This window comes from Chelon labrosus (assembly GCF_963514085.1).
Source record: "Chelon labrosus genome assembly, chromosome: 13".
Classification (NCBI taxonomy): Eukaryota; Metazoa; Chordata; class Actinopteri; order Mugiliformes; family Mugilidae; genus Chelon; species Chelon labrosus.
In genome coordinates, this window is record NC_140346.1 from 2,722,542 (window position 1) to 2,739,976 (window position 17,435).

At 43.4% G+C, this 17,435-nt stretch overlaps 1 protein-coding gene across 1 annotated transcript; it reads right to left on the minus strand.

Annotated features, from left to right (window-relative positions):
- Positions 1-11,216: 11,216 nt before the first annotated feature.
- fzd9b (frizzled class receptor 9b) lies at positions 11,217-13,610 on the minus strand. The gene has a single exon (XM_084558425.1). It carries the CDS (start codon positions 13,461-13,463, stop codon positions 11,706-11,708), a length of 1,758 nt encoding a protein of 585 aa, XP_084414551.1. The 5' UTR covers positions 13,464-13,610; the 3' UTR covers positions 11,217-11,705.
- Between the last annotated feature and the right edge of the window lie 3,825 nt (positions 13,611-17,435).

A 17,435-nucleotide genomic window follows, 5' to 3' on the forward strand; every position in this document is an offset into this window, starting at 1 on the left:
GCCTTTGTTGCTGCTGTCAGCCAGTTGACAGAGGCGATCTTGCATGCAAGGGTGCTTCTGGAAAACCAGACCTTGGAGAGCAAGCGGATTTCTCTGTAAGCAATACACCCTTCTCTCTATGTGTGTGGGGGCAATGGGCACTTTGTCTGTAACTCAGGCTGTTCCATCTGGCTGCGACTGAAAACAAACAGCGAGAGATGACATTTCTCACCCTGGGCACCTCCTGAGCAGATAAATGACTTTGTATCTCCTGTCTGACTCCTTCCTTTGAACCTGTCTCTGCATTTGTATGTCTGTTTTGTTCCTTTTTCTGACACATGCCTGCCTTTTATTCTGTCGTTTTGCCATTCTCTCCTCATTCCACACTCAGATTAACCTCGGGGATTGACAAAGCTGGGGTGGTTGGCCGGCGGGCATCGCTTTCACTTTTAATTAAAACTTCACACCCAAATAAATGTAGCCGAGTATCACACCCACTCATATCGCCCTATGAAAAGAGCCCGCCGGGGCCAGATGTTTGCCTTAGCGAGGATAAATATCTAAGTGGCAGCTTTCTCTGTAAGGGAATCTGCTCCCTCTGTCGTTTTGTCGGATTAGCTGGGGTAAGGAAAACATGAGGATCGTGTTCCGTGCGTTTCCCACTCGCTGGCTGTTCAGCATAAACACCATGAGTTCTTTGGCCTCCCTCACATCCGCCTCCTCAGCTCCTCCACCGCCACTCTCCTCAGCCCCTGGGGTTCCAGCACAGGGTTTGTTTTAGTAGCATAGCCCCAGAAGAGTGTTTGGTTGTGTTGTGTGTCACACTGGGTGAGTGTTTGATTATGTTGAGTGTTACACGGTGCGGGTGTGCATGAGCAGAAAGGCGAGGGACGCTAATCCCTCTCTGCTTTGTCCTCTGCTGCACTGCTGCACAGCTTTAGTCTTTGCGGGACACTTCACGCTGGATTCATGAAGCCGCCGCTATGAGAGGACCTCTGAGAGTCTCATAGTTGTGCACACACACACACACACACACACACACACACACAAAAAAAAAGAATGACAAATTCCTACTCGGACGTAGACAAGAAAGAAACAAAAGGAGGTATCAAGAGCACCTCAAAGTAATCAGACTGTTCACAATGGTTTGGTTTGCCTTTAGAGGCCATGCTTACACCATGCACTAAACTTCTTCATGAATGATAATCCCATGCTTTTGTTGTTACCAATATGTTCCAAGAAGGTACAAAAACCAACAAATCTTCCTGATGAGTTTTGTCTGTGCATCCAAAGTCTGATTGCTTCCTGCGTATTCCTCAATTCATTGTGATGAATGTGCGCACTGTAGCTTGAACCAGTTTCACCTTCTTGCAGCTGGAAATACCACCACATGTGTATTAATCCACAATTGAAATTTGTCCCTGACAAGTGCACAATTTACTACAGTTGCACTACAGTTGCATGATGAACATTTGACCAGCTGTTTTAAGACATAACTTAAGAAAACTAAGAAAACGTAAGAAAAATTAAAATACACAACGACCACTTATGTTATTAGTAGGAATATGGTGGTGAGAGACACAGCCAAGGTAGAGATGGGAGTATTATGGAAAGTATTGAGAGATGACTCTTGGTCCCGGTCTTTTCTTGGCATTTGTTAGTTGTAAGGAAAACCAGATAATTACTAGTTTTATTCTTTCATTCACGATAATGTATCACCATGAATGATAAAATATGCGGTGTTCCGAAGGGGGGGACTTTTGAGGAAATTAATAATGCACACTTTTCTAATGAGTCACCCTTGTTTTGTCCTGTTTGGCTGTGTTGTGGAAACCGGGCTGTAGTATGAAGCACCTGGCCCAGTTGGGTTCTGGTTTGGGGCTGCAGGCTGGCCCCACTAATAGGCACTTGTGCCCCCCCTCCCACATCCTCCTTGTACCATGTTCCACTTAATGAGGCTCTACCCCGGCCTGTAAACAAGCCCAGATGCAACCCCAAAACACACACAGGAAATGTCTCATGACCATAACAACACAAGGATCCTGCCAGCTCATGCATGATGGGGTGTGAACAGGAAGGCTGATCCGTGCAGGTTTTCTCCCTCTCTGCTCCACAAGCACTTATTTCCCTTAGGGAAAGGGCTACATGTGGTACTGCTGCTCTAGCTCTTGCTCTGCATGCCAAATCCTCACCGGCCGCCAAGATCATCACAGACCGTTGCCTCACTCCTTTTCCACAGCCTACGGTTACAGTATGTACACAAACCACAGTTTATTCAGCACTGTGTTGGACCTGGCACGTCAGCTTTGACACGCCACAATAGGAACAATGTCTGCCTCTACACAAAGAGTATCTCTCATACAACAAGGTTTTTATTTTACTTGCAGGGGAGCTGAGACCTTGACAAAAGCCCCACTGTTGGCGTGAGTGTGGCCCCAGCTGGTTCCCTTTACTACACAGACTGGCTAATGTACAGTGATCAGCCTGAGTCAACAGTGTTGGCCGGAAAAAGGGCTTAATTGATGATTGGAAAGTTTTTTGGCTAAATGCATTTGACCTGCCCCAAAATGTCCTGCTGAATTTTCTGTCTCATTCTGTGCGTAGAATACAAATAGTCCTGGACAACATCAGCAGATACTTTCATACTGTGCAAAACGTACAAGGTTAATTAGCAAGTTCATTCTGAAAGACTTTAAACCAGGACTGAAAAACTCCCACACACACACACACACATCCACAGGCACTAAATGCAAACAGCGTCACCCTAATTAGCCAATAAAGTCTGGTGGAGTAAAATCACTACTGCCCAACTCACTGATGCTAATTACAAAGGAATAGTTAAGGAAGTATGCTAGTGGTATTACCTTTCCAGGGGTTAAATGACAGCACTGATGCCACTTATATTTGGGTTTTAGTTTAGCTTAGCATAAACAGAGGAAACAGCTCACCTCATTCTTTTTCAAGGCGATGTAAACCACGTATCACCAACTAAACACAGGAAGCAACCAGCAACAACATGGAATGTTAATGAAATTCAGAAAACTGTAGAGATGGTAGGCAATAAAAACATGGAGCAATGCCGGGTATGCAGGTGAACTAATCTAAACTCTGAAGCAACCGGATTGAGGCAACAGCTAACGAGAACATCAGATACAGTTGAATGGCATATGATGCAAGGAAAGAGTTTCCCATATATTTACTCCACATTTACAACACCATCCATGACTTTGGTTCCTACCACCAAATTCACCACACAGATTGGCTTGGAGCCTTGGGTGAACCAAGAAGGAGAGACTGCATCATTGACAGTATTTTAAATAGAGACCGGTGACAGTGGGAAGAGCTAGCTCCATCCATACACCAATACATTACAATGTCTTTGTCTTTTTGTGTTTGTTTTACTCAAAACAATGTTTGGGTTGATGAAATATGTGAGAGGATTACCTAGGCAACCAGAGTGTGGAACGTGAACTATGAGCTTGTAAGCGAATGAAGCAAAATTGCTTCATATGTGGACGGGGTTTTAAGCTTGCATTTTATATCACATTTGTGAACACACATCTCATGTGGATGCACAACTTTGACCTTTGTATCTCCAGATAAAGCAAACCACTGTTACGCCTTGTTTCCATTCATTTTGCAAAGACAGCTAACTGTCTACCTTGTGGCAGGAAAGAAAATACAATTGTGAACTAAAATTGTGTTATATATACTTACAGTTGAAACCAGATGTTTACATACACTGTGACACATAAACCTTTTTTCCTCACTGTCTGAAGTCAAATCAGACTAAACCTCTCCTGTTTTATGTCAGGATTACCAAAATTATTTCTATTTGCTAAATGCCACAATAAAGAGAGAAAGAATTTCTTAGAGATTGTTTTATTACTTTCTTCAAAGTCAGAAGTTTACATACATTTCCTTAGTATTTGGTAGCATTGCCTTTCAACTGTATGACTTGGGTCAAACCTTTTGGGTATCCTTCCACAAGCTTCTCGCAATAGTCTACTGGAATTCTGGTCCATTCCTCCAGTTCCTCTTGTGGCAAAACAGCCCCACAACATGATGCTGCCACCCCCATACTCCACAGTTGGGATGGTGTTCTCAGGCTTACAAGCTTCCCCCTTTTTCCTTAGTCATTATAGCCAAACAGTTCCACTTTAGTTTCATCAGACCACAGGACATGTCTCCAAAAATTTAGGTCTTTGTCCCTGTGTGCATTTGCAAACTGTAATCCGGCTTTTTTACGTTGCTTTTGGAGTAATGGCTTCTTCCTCGCTGAGTGGCCTTTCAGCCCATGTCGGTACAGGACTCCTTTCACTGTGGAGAATGACACTCTCTTACCAGCTTCAACCATCATCTTGACAAGGTCTTTAGCTTTTGTTCTGGGGTTGATTCGCACGTTTCTGACCAACACACGTTCATCTGTGGGACATAGAACCCGTCTCCTTCCTGAGCGGTATGATGGCTGGACATTCCCATGGTGTCTATACTTGCGTATAATTGTTTGAACAGATGAACGTGGCACCTTCAAGCATCTGGAAATTGTACCCAAGGATGATCCAGTCTTGTGGAGCACCACAATTCTCTTCCTGATATCTTGGCTGATTTCTTTTGATTTTCCCATGATGTCAAACAAGGAAGCAGTGTGTTTGAGGTGTAGCCCTAAAATACATCCACAGGTGTGCCTCCAATTAACTCAAATGTTGTCTGTAAACCTATCAGAAGCTTCCAAAGCCATGACATCATCATCAGGGCTTTCCTTCATTGTTTAAAGACATAGTAATCTTTGTGTATGTGAACTTCTGACTTTGAAGAAAGTAATAAAAAATTCTCTAAGAAATTCTCTCTCTCATTATTGCGGCATTTAGCAAATAAAAATAATTTTGGTAATCCTAACTGACCTAAAACAGGTTTAGTCTGGTTTAACTTCAGACAGTGAGGAAAAAATGTTTATGTGTCTTTTAACACAGTGTATGTAAACATCTGGTTTCAACTGTATTATATAAGTAAGCTTAGCTATGCACAAAGACTAGAGCAAAGAGGAACAGCTAGCCTAGATTTGTTTGAAAGTTATGAAATGCAGTGAAATTCGCAGTTTGAGGTATAAATGTTTTATATGATATGTCTTACGCTATTCTTCACTATAGATGCCTGTGTCTGGGCCAGCAGTAACACAAAACAGTTGTTGCATAGGTATATTAAATAGTATTTTAGAGTTTATTATTTCCTGGAAAATAATTTTGAAATACTGATGACTCATCCTGTACTCAGGGGCGCATACTAATTTTCATCCAATGAAATGGATTCTCAAGTTCTAACATATATGCAGTGGCTGCACTCTTCATTGGAGCTGTACAATCACTGAAGTCTGTTTTTTTTTTGTCACACTGAAATATGTGGTAACAACTAGCACTTGAGTAGTTGCTTCAAAGAGGCAAACTAGGACTTCTACAACATAACTTTGTGACACTTCTGGTGGATTAAAAAAATAAAATCAATCATCAATATCTTTTCACATCGCCAGACTTGCAATCTCCACTTGTTTCCTGTCTTTGAGCTAAGCTAAGCTAATTATATCAAGCTTTATATTTAGTACACAATATAAGAGAGGTGTCAGTCTCTTCATCTAACTCTAAGCAAGAAAGTAATGGAATTTCCTAATGGATGGAGTGGCTCTCTTTGTGTCTGCAAATGTTGAATGAAAATCGTGCATAACACGAATTGTCTGAAAACTTCATGAATCAAAACAATCAATACGAAACCCAACTAAGTAAAAAAAAAAAAAAAAGGGGGGGGGGGGGGGGGGAAGCAGACGAGAACAAACTTCAAAACTCCAAATCAAAGAGTGTGAAATGCAACGGAGAATAGCAGATCCTTACTGAGCCCAGGGCTGGGGTGGGAGGGGAGGATCAGTGCGTGGGGGAGGAGGGATGTGCCTCCTTTCTCAGAACACAGAGCCGAGGGGCGAGCCTTTGATGGCGGAGCGTGACATGAGCACATTTAGGATGGGGGTGCAGCAGCAGTGTGACACCAAACGCACTTGCCAGACACCCGGGCTCTGGATCTGAGCGGTTCGGATCCATTTCAATACCTGCCGACAGATATTTGGCGTCAACATTGTGCCTTACTTCAACTGTCCTGTTTTGACTGACCCGTGGGAGCTCTTCCAATTGTTTTGAAAGGCTAAACTCAAGAGTTTAAAAGATGTTACGTTTTCATCTCCCAGCATTTGACAGATTTGGATGCTGAATGTGATCATTTAGTCATTCAGTCAATGGCAGGCCACAGGGGTTTAAAGATGTTCAGGAGGGCCAGAGCAGGCTTCAGGGCCGAGCTCAGACTCCCACATCCTGTCCATTTCCACTCCCTCCTTTTAGAGTTTTCTAAAAGCAGTCCTTGCATGGGTTTGTGTTCTTTGTTGATGCTGTTTTCACATTTTTTTCCCGTCCTTTGTAACTCCTGCTCTCGCTCTTTTTCTCTGGGGAGAGACTCTTTGGTACAAGAGATTAGAGCGGGCGCTGCCTAGCAACTGAATAAAAATGGCAGCTACAAAAGGGGCGCTCTCACTCTCCAACGTCTGACCTACATAATCCCAAGCCTCTGATCGTGCAACATAACAACATGATGAAAGGCCTGCTGTGATTTAACCCTCAAACAAATACTTGCCATCGCTGACCCTCAAGCTCAAAGAGCGATCGCGCTTTCTGCAGAACACCAAAGGGTGACTTCTGAAATCTTGACGGTGCCTAATTAGAAAGGAAGAAGAGGCCATGAACGCTATTGGAAATGAGATGAATGTATTTGAGGAGATGGCAGCAGAGTGGCAAAGGAGATTAACAGTGATCACAGCAATGCTGTTGGCTTCAGAGAGCGAGAGCGAGCGGTGGAACCTCCCTCTGTTCACTGATTCATCTCTCCTTCAGCCACAGGCAGACAGAGCACAGGAATGAGTACAGAGGGATGAGAAAGCTTTCCTTCTCTGTCTTCTGCTTATTGATCAAAGGACATGAAAAAAACAAAAGATACAGCAAAAGCTGGAAACTTTTTCTTGAAACTTTCACTTCCTGCACAGAGCTCATAATAAAATCTGCTCTGCCTTCACTCCTCCTCATTTTCATTAACTTTGACCTGTCTACACCTTTGACATCTTTGACATTACAATACCTCATTGGCCCAGAGTAACATACAATGAATGCATCCAGTCTTTGCAGGAACAATATCTAGATGTCATCAAAGACTGCAGGAGTGACTCTTTAAAATACTAACTACTAAAATGTTAGATTAGTGGCGCCAGGGTGACGTCTGGTTTGTTTCCAGCCTCTGGTCATAGAGAGACAGTCTTTTTACTCACTTTACCTTTACTTCACCTTGTCAAGTCTTTATGCTGTGTTCACACTATGAGAGGGAAAAGTTCCAAAAAGGCCAAGATGAGATCATGTCAGTTTCCTACAAAGCGAAGCAAAAACAAACCATCGGACGTTGAAATCATATCATAGAAGAGATGATGAGTTTTGTTTTAAAACAAAATTCTGATCTGAACCACATTGGTTTTGAAAAAGCTGACTTTCAGAATGAAACAGATGGCGTCCACTGTCTGCGAGTCACAGCTTAGGTGTTGTTTAAGCGTTTGTTGATGTTGTTGGATATCGCCCTGGTGAACTGCTGTACAAACACATATGACTGGTTAATGCAGCTCAAATTTCTTCCATTGAAAATGACTTGAGGCCTGCTGCTTTTCTACGGCTAGTGTGAAATGTAAAGCTTGGCTGGAATCCCTTTTGGCTGATGTTTAATTTATATTTAATTTAAATTCAAAAGGATGTCCTTCTGTTGATGCCTCATCCCTTGTTCTATGAAGAGATGAAATCTGCAAAGTGAGATCAAAAGTTTACCAAATGTCCTTCAGCTCCACATCAAGTATATTCTCAACTTATATTGTATATTCACAGAGTAACAGAGTTCTAAAAATATGGATATCAGACAAAATCAAAGGTAATTTGAGAAAGAAATTTTGATAATTTTGTATAAAGGCCCCGGTGGATGTGTTGATTATATAACTTGCGATTCCGGATAGTAAAAGCATGTTAAAGCATCTCCCCTGCACTGTTTCTGCAATTCCAAGACACTTAACCACCATTTGTCCTCCAAATCTGACTTTTAATCTCCTGGCCTGTCTGCTTTCATTTCATTGACTTGATAAATGCTACAGAAACATTTCAGCTGCTCCCTCTCCTCAGTCACTTGACACTGCATCTTCATTTGAACAAAAAGTCACTGTACAGACAAATCCCAAAACTTGTCTGCGTGTTTCGAGAAAACTCTCTCAGAGCTCACCATGTGATCGGCAATGTCTGCATAATGATATGAGTCAGCGTGCGGCTGCAACTGTGTGTTGTGCGATTTCGTGTATGTTTGTGTCTTGCTGTAACAGGCGAGACGGCGGTGGCGCGCTGGGCTGCGAGGAGTGGGGAGCTGTGTGAACTCTGGTGCTCCCTGCCTGCCGCATTTTCATGGAAAGCATCTCTTTGGGGGCCTGCGGGTTTTCAATGTGCTCATTTACACATCAAAACAGCACAGGAAAGGGATAGTGCTCAAGGGGGGTGAGGGACTGCAGAAGGAGGGAGGGCAGGGTAATGAAGGATGCTTTATTTTCTCTTTTTTACCCTCAGGGGTGGGCAGGGGTTTAAGTCTATGAGGGAGGCGCATTGATGCCATAATGATCGCCTTTAATCAGACCCATGACCAGATGGAGGGATTTCTCCTCCGCAGACTAAAACATGGTGTCAGCAGCTGAAGCGGGATAACTGCTGAGGTGCTTTTACCAAAAACAAATTGTACAAATCCTGCTTAAATAGACCTGTTCCGCCTTGCCTTAGAATCAATAAATAGGCTCGCATTCAACACAGTGAAATATTCCTGAGAAACCTGCAAAGAAAAGTGTTGCCTTTTCTGGGAGTAGTCTCACTTCTGGCCCAGACAAACTTGCTGCTCAGTGCGACTGACTCTGACACTATTTAACCTCCCGAGCCAGAGGAGAGAAAAACAGCGCGCAGGCCCAGCCAAACTAAATCTTTCGAGCGAGACTCCTGAAATTGGACATTACTGGAGATGGGGTGGGGTCTTGTTCAAAACAGGCTCGTCGCTGATTGGCTGGTGTTGCTCCAGCACTGCAGACCTCAGGTGTGTGTGCGTGTAAGTGAGTGAGGGGAAGGTGTTCCCGGCAGCCGCATCTCTGGCGCCAAAAGAACCACAGCTCAAACAAACTCTGTTTTTGGAATGAACCTTTCTTTCTTGCTTCTATCTGAAGCACTGCGCTGTGTGTGATTCCTTTCCTCTGGAAAAGCTAAAAATAGCTGTCAGTGACCTGGAAATGCAGCAATTCATATTTGTGAAGAAAAGAAACCGAGCAAAAGACATCCTGTTGCTGCTATAGAAACTAATTTCTGTCCTTCTGACCTTTGTGATCTTATTCAGCAATACCTGGAGAAATTAAAAAAATATACAGAGAGGGAGAGAAAATGAAAAAAAAAAAAAACCGCTGAGAAGGAAAATTGTTTCAACAAAGCACTGGTGCAAAAGAGAAATTTGCCCTCTGTGTGTTTAAGCCCTCTGCAGCTAGTTCCTTCCTATCTAATCAGTGCAGGTGGGACACGCTGGTTTGTGTCTCACACAGCAAGTGTTTGGCCTCTCTGGATCATGTCACTGGAGTGTAAACTGGGGAGGAAGCACGCGCCCCCCGTTCCGGCGCCCATGAACTGGAACATGTGGTTGAAACACCACCAGCCGAGGCACTGGCTGCGAGCGCGCTCCAAGCAAAACAGCCCTTTTTAATAGTTAAATGTGATCCACACAGTGTCAGAGTCCAGGACTCGCTGCGCTCAGCCTGCCAAGCCATGGACAACGTCTGCAATGGCTGAGTAATGAAAACAAAAAAGGGGAGGATGTTGGTAGTTAACCCACATTTTGCTCGGGAGAACAAAGAAATAAGTAATTCAAGTTAACCCAGGCGTTGCACGCAGACCCAACTGGAAATGTGGTTAATATTAACATAGACATAATGCATTTTTGATTCAAACTAGTAAATGAACACTAACGCATGCACGGAGCACGCTGTACTACACGAACCGTGCTTTAACTCTGCTGGAATGAAAATGATGGAAAAATGAAACACAACTTTTAACCTCTGGAGATGTCAGCGAGCACACGCCTGGTTCACTCCGCTGACGTTCCAGCAATGTAATGAAAACAAGCTCCTGGTCATCACAATTTTTTCCAAACTATCACTCCCACGTGCTGCTGCTGTTGCTGCTGCTGGTGGCGGCAGTGACACAGCACACAATCACACACAGACATAATAAACAATCTGCTGTCAAACACTAGGTTTTGAAATGACTTCGGCTGTGTGTGGCTGGCACCTAAACCGTTAAAGTCTTGTCATGTAAAAGCTATTTATTTTCACTTTTTTATGGACCGTCTGAGGACACAGTGGCTCGTGTGCGTTATAAAATTGATTTTATTACTGAAAAGTCAGTGAGAACCAACTGAGAGAATTTATTTAATGAAAATAATGTTATGCATACTTTTTCTCTGAATCAGCCATTATTTATACCTCACAGCAATTTAGAAAAGGTACAACTCTTGTGTAGAGGAATTGCATATGTTCATAACAGAAACAGCTCCCAACAGCCACACACATTTTCAAAGTTAATAATCCATCTACTCAACGGGCAACTGCAGTTTTGAGTGCTTGCGCTCAACTTAAATCTGTCAGTGAAACCACGCAATAAGGCTGAAATCCACCTCAGATTTGTCCTCTCAGATCAAAGTGCTGAGTGTTTGCATGAGGATCAAATGGAGCAGCAAGAGGACAACAACACAGGAGGGTTCTGTGCGAGGATTAAAACGGCATTAATTAAATATATTCCTCCGCAAACTCCTCCTGCATTTTTAAGCCGATGATGCAAACATTAATACTTGCCACGGTTTGTCACTCTATTCATCAGCGATTCTCTTTGAGGATTATTGTTGGGGACGCCCCTGGGACGCAGCATGCACTTGGAAGACAACACATGTGATGGGGGTCCTGCTTTGCAGAGCATCATTGGAAACAAAACCCAAATCATTTGTTTCTATTAAATCTAAGACTGATGAAACTGTGAATCATTATAGAACGCTGTAAGATAATTATTAAAATAACAACAGCAAGGCGATCAGGTTGAACATGAATTCCACAAATTTATTGTCCTCCAAAAGGCCAGAACCAGAACTCTTATAAAAGGCACTTTATTTTCCCTTAGCCTTTAATAAACGTATCTAAACAACAAATCCTGTAAGAGCCAAGGTGAACTTTAAATTAAATATATTTACAATAAATAAAACATTTATACAGATTTATACAGTCATTCATGCCACTCTCAAGGAGGAGAACACAGTAATATTTACCATATTCCTCCCAATTAACAGTCCTTTTTGTTTTTGATTTGCAACACTGGGCATGTCTACTGCACAGAACACTACGAACAGGAACATATGGGTAACGATACATTTCCCTTTATGCACTGAATACTGTTTATAGATAGTTTCTCTTAGTGAAGCCTGTACCTGTGCGTCCCATGGCAGCAGCAGAGAAGTAACTGACAGTTCAATTCAACATCTTCTTATAAAGTCTTTTAGCAGCTCCTTACACAGGGCATATGTGTGTGTGTGTGTGTGTGCGTTTCCTCTCAGACGTGTGTGGGGTTGTCTGAGTGCAGGTCAGTCTTGGCCATGTGCAGAACCACAGCAGGAGATTTGTAGTGGCAGTGTGTGCTGCCGCAGCTGACGCCGCTGCAGGGTTTCCTACTACTAGTCCTGTCCGCCAGCTTCCTGCTGCACAGGCCCTGCCAGGTCTGCAGGGTCTTAGAGCTCCACACCCACACGCCACTGGTGATGCCGACCACCAGCGACATGAAGATCTTCAGCATGAACACGGCCACCGTGGGTACGGACGCCTGCAGCGAGCAGTCGCTGCTGTGGCCGTTAAAAGAGCCGCACTTCATCTGCTGCCCCCTCAGCTTCCAGTAGTCCATGTTGAGCCTCTCGTAGAAGTAGCAGACTATGACGCAGGTGGCCGGCACCGTGTAGAGGATGGAGTAGATGCCGATTTTCACCATGAGCTTCTCCAGCTTCTCTGTGTTGGTGCCCTCTGTCTTCATCACTTTGCGGATGTGGAAGAGAGCCACGAAGCCCGTGAGGATGAAGGAGGTGCCGATAACCAAGTAGCAGGACAGAGGGATGAGTACAAACCCAGTGAGCGCCCCCGGGTCCATGCTCCCAACATAGCACAGCCCTGTCAGCTCATCTCCAGCCACCTTCCTCATTGTGAGGATGATAATAGTCTTGAGAGCAGGGATTCCCCAAGCAGCCATGTGGAAGTAGTTGCTGTGGGCTTCAATAGCCTCGTGGCCCCACTTCTTCCCTGCAGCCAGGAACCAGGTGAGGGTGAGGATGACCCACCAGATAGAAGAAGCCATGCCAAAGTAGTAGAGGATGAGGAAAACAATAGTACAGCCCGTGGACTCCAGCCCCTCCTGAATGATGTACAGCTCGCCGTTCTCGCGGTCGCAGGCGATGTTCTCAGCCCCGGCCACCGAGCGGATGATGAAGGCCACAGAGTAAACGCTGTAGCACATGGAGAGGAAAATGATGGGGCGCTCGGGGTACTGGAAGCGGTGAGGCTCCAGGAGGAAGGTGAGGACTGTGAAGGCAGTGGAGACAAAGCACAGGATGGACCAGACAGTCATCCAAATGAAGGCAAAGTCCTTGTCCTGTCTGGACCAGAAGACGTCCACAGCGGGGGAGCAGCGTGGCGCACAGGACTGACTCTTCTCCACAAACTGGAACTTGTCAGGGTTCTCACAGGTGCCCACGATGCCCGGAGAGTGGCCGCCGCTGGCGCCCGGCGGCCTGGGGCGAGGGGGCACCGGAAGCATGCCTTCGCCTTTCTTTCCCTCCGTCCTGGTTTCGTTCTCGGGCGCCTCCATGCACAGAGCATTGGGGTCGTTTCTGGTGGGCAGCTTGGAGCAGTCCAGCGAGTCCGGCCAGGTGTAGCTGAAGGTCTTCATGATGGGGGCACACCTCTCCCTGGCCTGCTCACACATGGGTCTGCAGGCCGGTATGGAGGTCGACACTTTGTCCGTGCACATGGGGGCGTAGAGGGAGCAGAGGAAGAAGCGGAGGTGCACGTCGCAGCCGTATGCCACAAGCGGGGCAAACTCCTGCAGCTTGATGGCAGCCTCTTTCTGGTCGTCGTGGTCCATGAAGTTGGGCATCCGGGTCAGGTTGTAGCCGATCCCCTCGCACATGGGGATCACGATGGGCTCGCACTTGGCCGGTCTGCCTCGCTCCAGGTCGTAGGAGCCGATCTCAAAGCTGGAGCCAGAAATCACCAGCAGACACCACAGAAAGATCACCACCTTCAGCGGACAACCGTCCATGCTCATTATTGTAGACAAAAAACGGAGCTTCTCTGCCTTTCAAAAGCGACCATGAAAAATAAAATTTAAAAAAAGCACACGGGGTTGAACACAGACAGACCGCCGTTATTTCCCCATGTCGAATCGGAGCGAAATTAAGCCCGTACCCGTTACAGCTCCTGTGAGAAAACCACTCCAGAAAAAGCAAACTGTTCAATTATTTGCCCGTGAATTAAAACGATCACTCCCACAGACGGTCGAGATAAAGGTCCAACACCAAAAACGTGACAGCAGGAAACTTCAAAAAACAAAAAAGATGAAAAATCATTCACCGAGAGCTGAGCGTAAATCCTCAAAGCGCCAAAATCGGGTGTAAAAGCGGCTGTTTGCGGCGTTTGCTGCGGCTTCGGGTGGCTGATTTGTCGGATCTTCGTCCTCCGCTTTCAGGCTCGACACTGAAGTTTGTGAGCCGCTCAGTGGGACTTGAGTCAGGGGAGAGACGGGGAGGAGGAGGCGGGGGGTGGGCCGGAGCTCCGTGACGCTCACATTTCAACCCGAGCACCACACAAGGAAAATGATCAGACAGATGCTGGAGGATGGTCAAATACCTCTGACATCTCTGCCCGGAATAGTACTCTCAGACGTCTTACTTCAATAAAAGCAGCAGTGAAACAAAGTTAACACTCTTTGACAGGTAAAAGCCAAGCAGTCATAACAGAAATGAATTAAAAAATGGTCAGGAAAATGATTTTTTAGAATCAACAATGCCCTTTGAGACGCTTTACTTCCACACACACAGCAAGGAAACAATGTTAGATACTCCTTCACAAATTAAATTAATGTTCTCATTAAGTGTAGCTTAGTTAGTATTTCTTCAGTAAAATCATGAATGCCACAGTATTAATACTCCTTTACAGGTAATATTTCTGCAATCATACAAGAAATTAAGTAAAACGAATACAAAAGTATCAGGAATGTAGAAAATGCACAGGTTTTATCAGCAAAATTAAGTTTACATAGCATTTGAACGATACACTGCAGTTCAATAAAAGCAGCAAGTGTTAAATATTCCCTTTTCAGTCATGAAAGAAATCATTCATAAAGTCAAAGGTTTTATTAGTAAAATGATGTCAATAATGACACTAAAAGCAGCAATGAACAATGTGAATACTCTTTTTCAGATGAACTTCACGCAGTTATGATAGAGATAAGAAAAAAATAATAACTATATAAGGTAAAAATAAATAACATATAAAGGTTTTATCAGCAAGATGAGCTTCAGTGTTAAAAAATGCTGCTTTAGTGGTGGAAGCTAACATTTATTCTTCTCATGGACAGATGAGCCGTTGCGCTTTGTATTTCACAAAATAATACATTTTTTTACTGCACTGCATTAACTTCTATATACAGAAATGCACACACTAGAATAAGAAAGCAGTTGAAGATCACAAAAAATCATTTAAGTAACATTCTAAATGCAGGTCTTGCAGTCAGTGATCTTATATACCCACTAATCACACCATTAAGTAAATTAAGATGAAAAACAACAATGTGTGAATGCATAAAATGTATAACTTATTCTTGGTAGAGTAGTTGCAGGGCTACATCCAAATGCAGAGGGCCGCTGGGTCTAACCCCTAACTTACTCGCTCTCCTCATCTTGGTGTTGGTTAATTGAATGCTAAATGTATTTAAGAATGTACACCTTGTAAGGAGATCTAGTACTAAATCTAAATCTAATACTAGAGAAAGGTAGGAGCTGGGAGAAAAGGGTGCTGGTAGGTTGCAAGCAGTCACCACCTCAGAGAGAACGTGGAGCCTTTTGTTGTATTGCCCACTTTTGTTATGTTCCTGTTGGAGATACTGGGTAAAATATGGAAATACAATCAGCAAAATGCAGCAGCAGTATCACTAGAAAAAATACTTATACAAAAGAAGGTCCTGTGTCCTGGTCATCGTTACCATTCAGTTATTATTACTGATACTTTAACATCTAAGCAGAATTTTATGTTTTTGTATGTTGGTTGAGGAGTATTTAATTTGCGAAGTAACTAGTAACTTCAGATGGTTGAAAAACTATACCACAATAGAGCATTCATAGTGCTCCATTTAACTGAATAACAAACTTGTATGGTTTATTATGGAAAAATAATCTGCTATATAGCCACAGCTGTCAAATCAGTGATGTAAAGGTACATTGTATCCATTTATAAATACAAGTGTAAAGAAATACATAATGGAAAAGCTCTGAAGAAGTTAGGCGAACATTACTTCAGTCCACATTTTACCCGACTGATGGGTGGCAGCGTCAGGATCAAACCCCACAGTCAGGTCTCAACATAATGAGTCATCATAATAACATCCATTAAATGGAGCTGAAATTGATTATTATCCTTTATTAAGTAATTACAAGAACGACACAACGATTAAAAAGGTGAGGCAGCAACGTTCCCCTCTGATTCCCTAATAAGAAATCTGCCACTAATGCTCAGAGTCAAACACTGAGGAGTTTATTTTTCTCCTGTGTGGTTGAGGAAAATAACCCACTCTAGTAAAATGATAGTCCCAGCGGTGCTTCACTGTTGCTGACTCCAAATTACTCTGTCACCATTGCTGCTAATGTTTTCGTGCAATATAATGTGAAACTTTATTGAGGCCTGCAGGTCAGTTCCCGAAAAACAAAGCAGTCCTGCAGCTGGTGGGGATTTCACTGGCTTTGCTAAAAGATCCTTCAAAAGGGGCAAGCAATTGACTAGTTGAAGGATGGTTGCTCTTAAAACACATGCATACTCAAAATCCACGAACAAGATGAAGTGTACAGAATCAGGGATAACATGCAGCAAATGAATTCAACTGTGATTGTGCAGCACAGGCTATTGTTTCCATCTAGTGGCTGAATGGGAAGAGCCTGCAGCTCCACAGCTGTTGCGCTGAGCATTTGATCTTTTCTCAAACAGGGGTGGAACTCAAGGATTTTGGCCTCTCGCCCTGCAGGACTGAATTGGTTGTCAACTGCATACTGTCTCTATTAGTCCCTGTGTTAAAAGTCTGTCTGCTGAAGGAAGTTTTGCATTTGTCTGACTGGCCCGTGAATGACTTGCATATGGAATTGAAATCTTGAAAATGTGCTTATTTGCTCTCTTGCATACTGTTACATGAGAAGACTGCCTTTGTATGCGTCTTTAAATATAGCAACAACGGTCAGTAGCTTAGCCTAGCATAAAGATGAAAAACAAAAGGAAACAACTCTACTTGAAGATAAAATCGGGAACTAGCACTGTGAAAAATTACTAATCAACATGTTTCATTTGCTTAAAACTTATAAAATCTGGAGTTAAGTTCTTCTTTAGATCTAACATTTCACTGGGAGCATATCTTCGCGGGCTCTCGGGCATTCCCCATTTCAATATTCTGTTTACATGAATTAGCCCTCTTAATTTGTGTTTTTGGATCAAATTTGAACCCTTAAGGAGTATAATATTTCATATCACTTTGTTTAATTTTTTATGTGATTAAGGCTTTAAATCGCCTGATTATATGCAGAGACAGTTCTAGCCTGTTTTGTGCCCTGGGAAAACTTCGGACAATATGACAATATGTCACAGCCACTTGGAAAAATAATATGCTGCCCTGGCCGACTGCCCACGTCCCCCATACCTAAATCCACCTCTGAGTATATGAATACACGACATAAGATTAATAACAGACATACACTTATGTCAAAACATTAGGTACATTAGTGAAAACTAATGCATTCTAATATAACAGTCTGGCACTACGTCTTAGCCTCATGACTGTTGTATGTTCAGTTTATGTTGAAACCCCACAAGAAAGGTGATCATTCAACTGGACAATCATTTTGGAGGATGTAGTTTGTGATGCTGTTAAACAGGATTGAATTAAACACTAAAGTGTTTCTGTTATTTAGCCTAGCCCACTGACTATAACTGGGTGTCGCAATAATAGAAACATATATATATATAATTCAGTAGTACTATA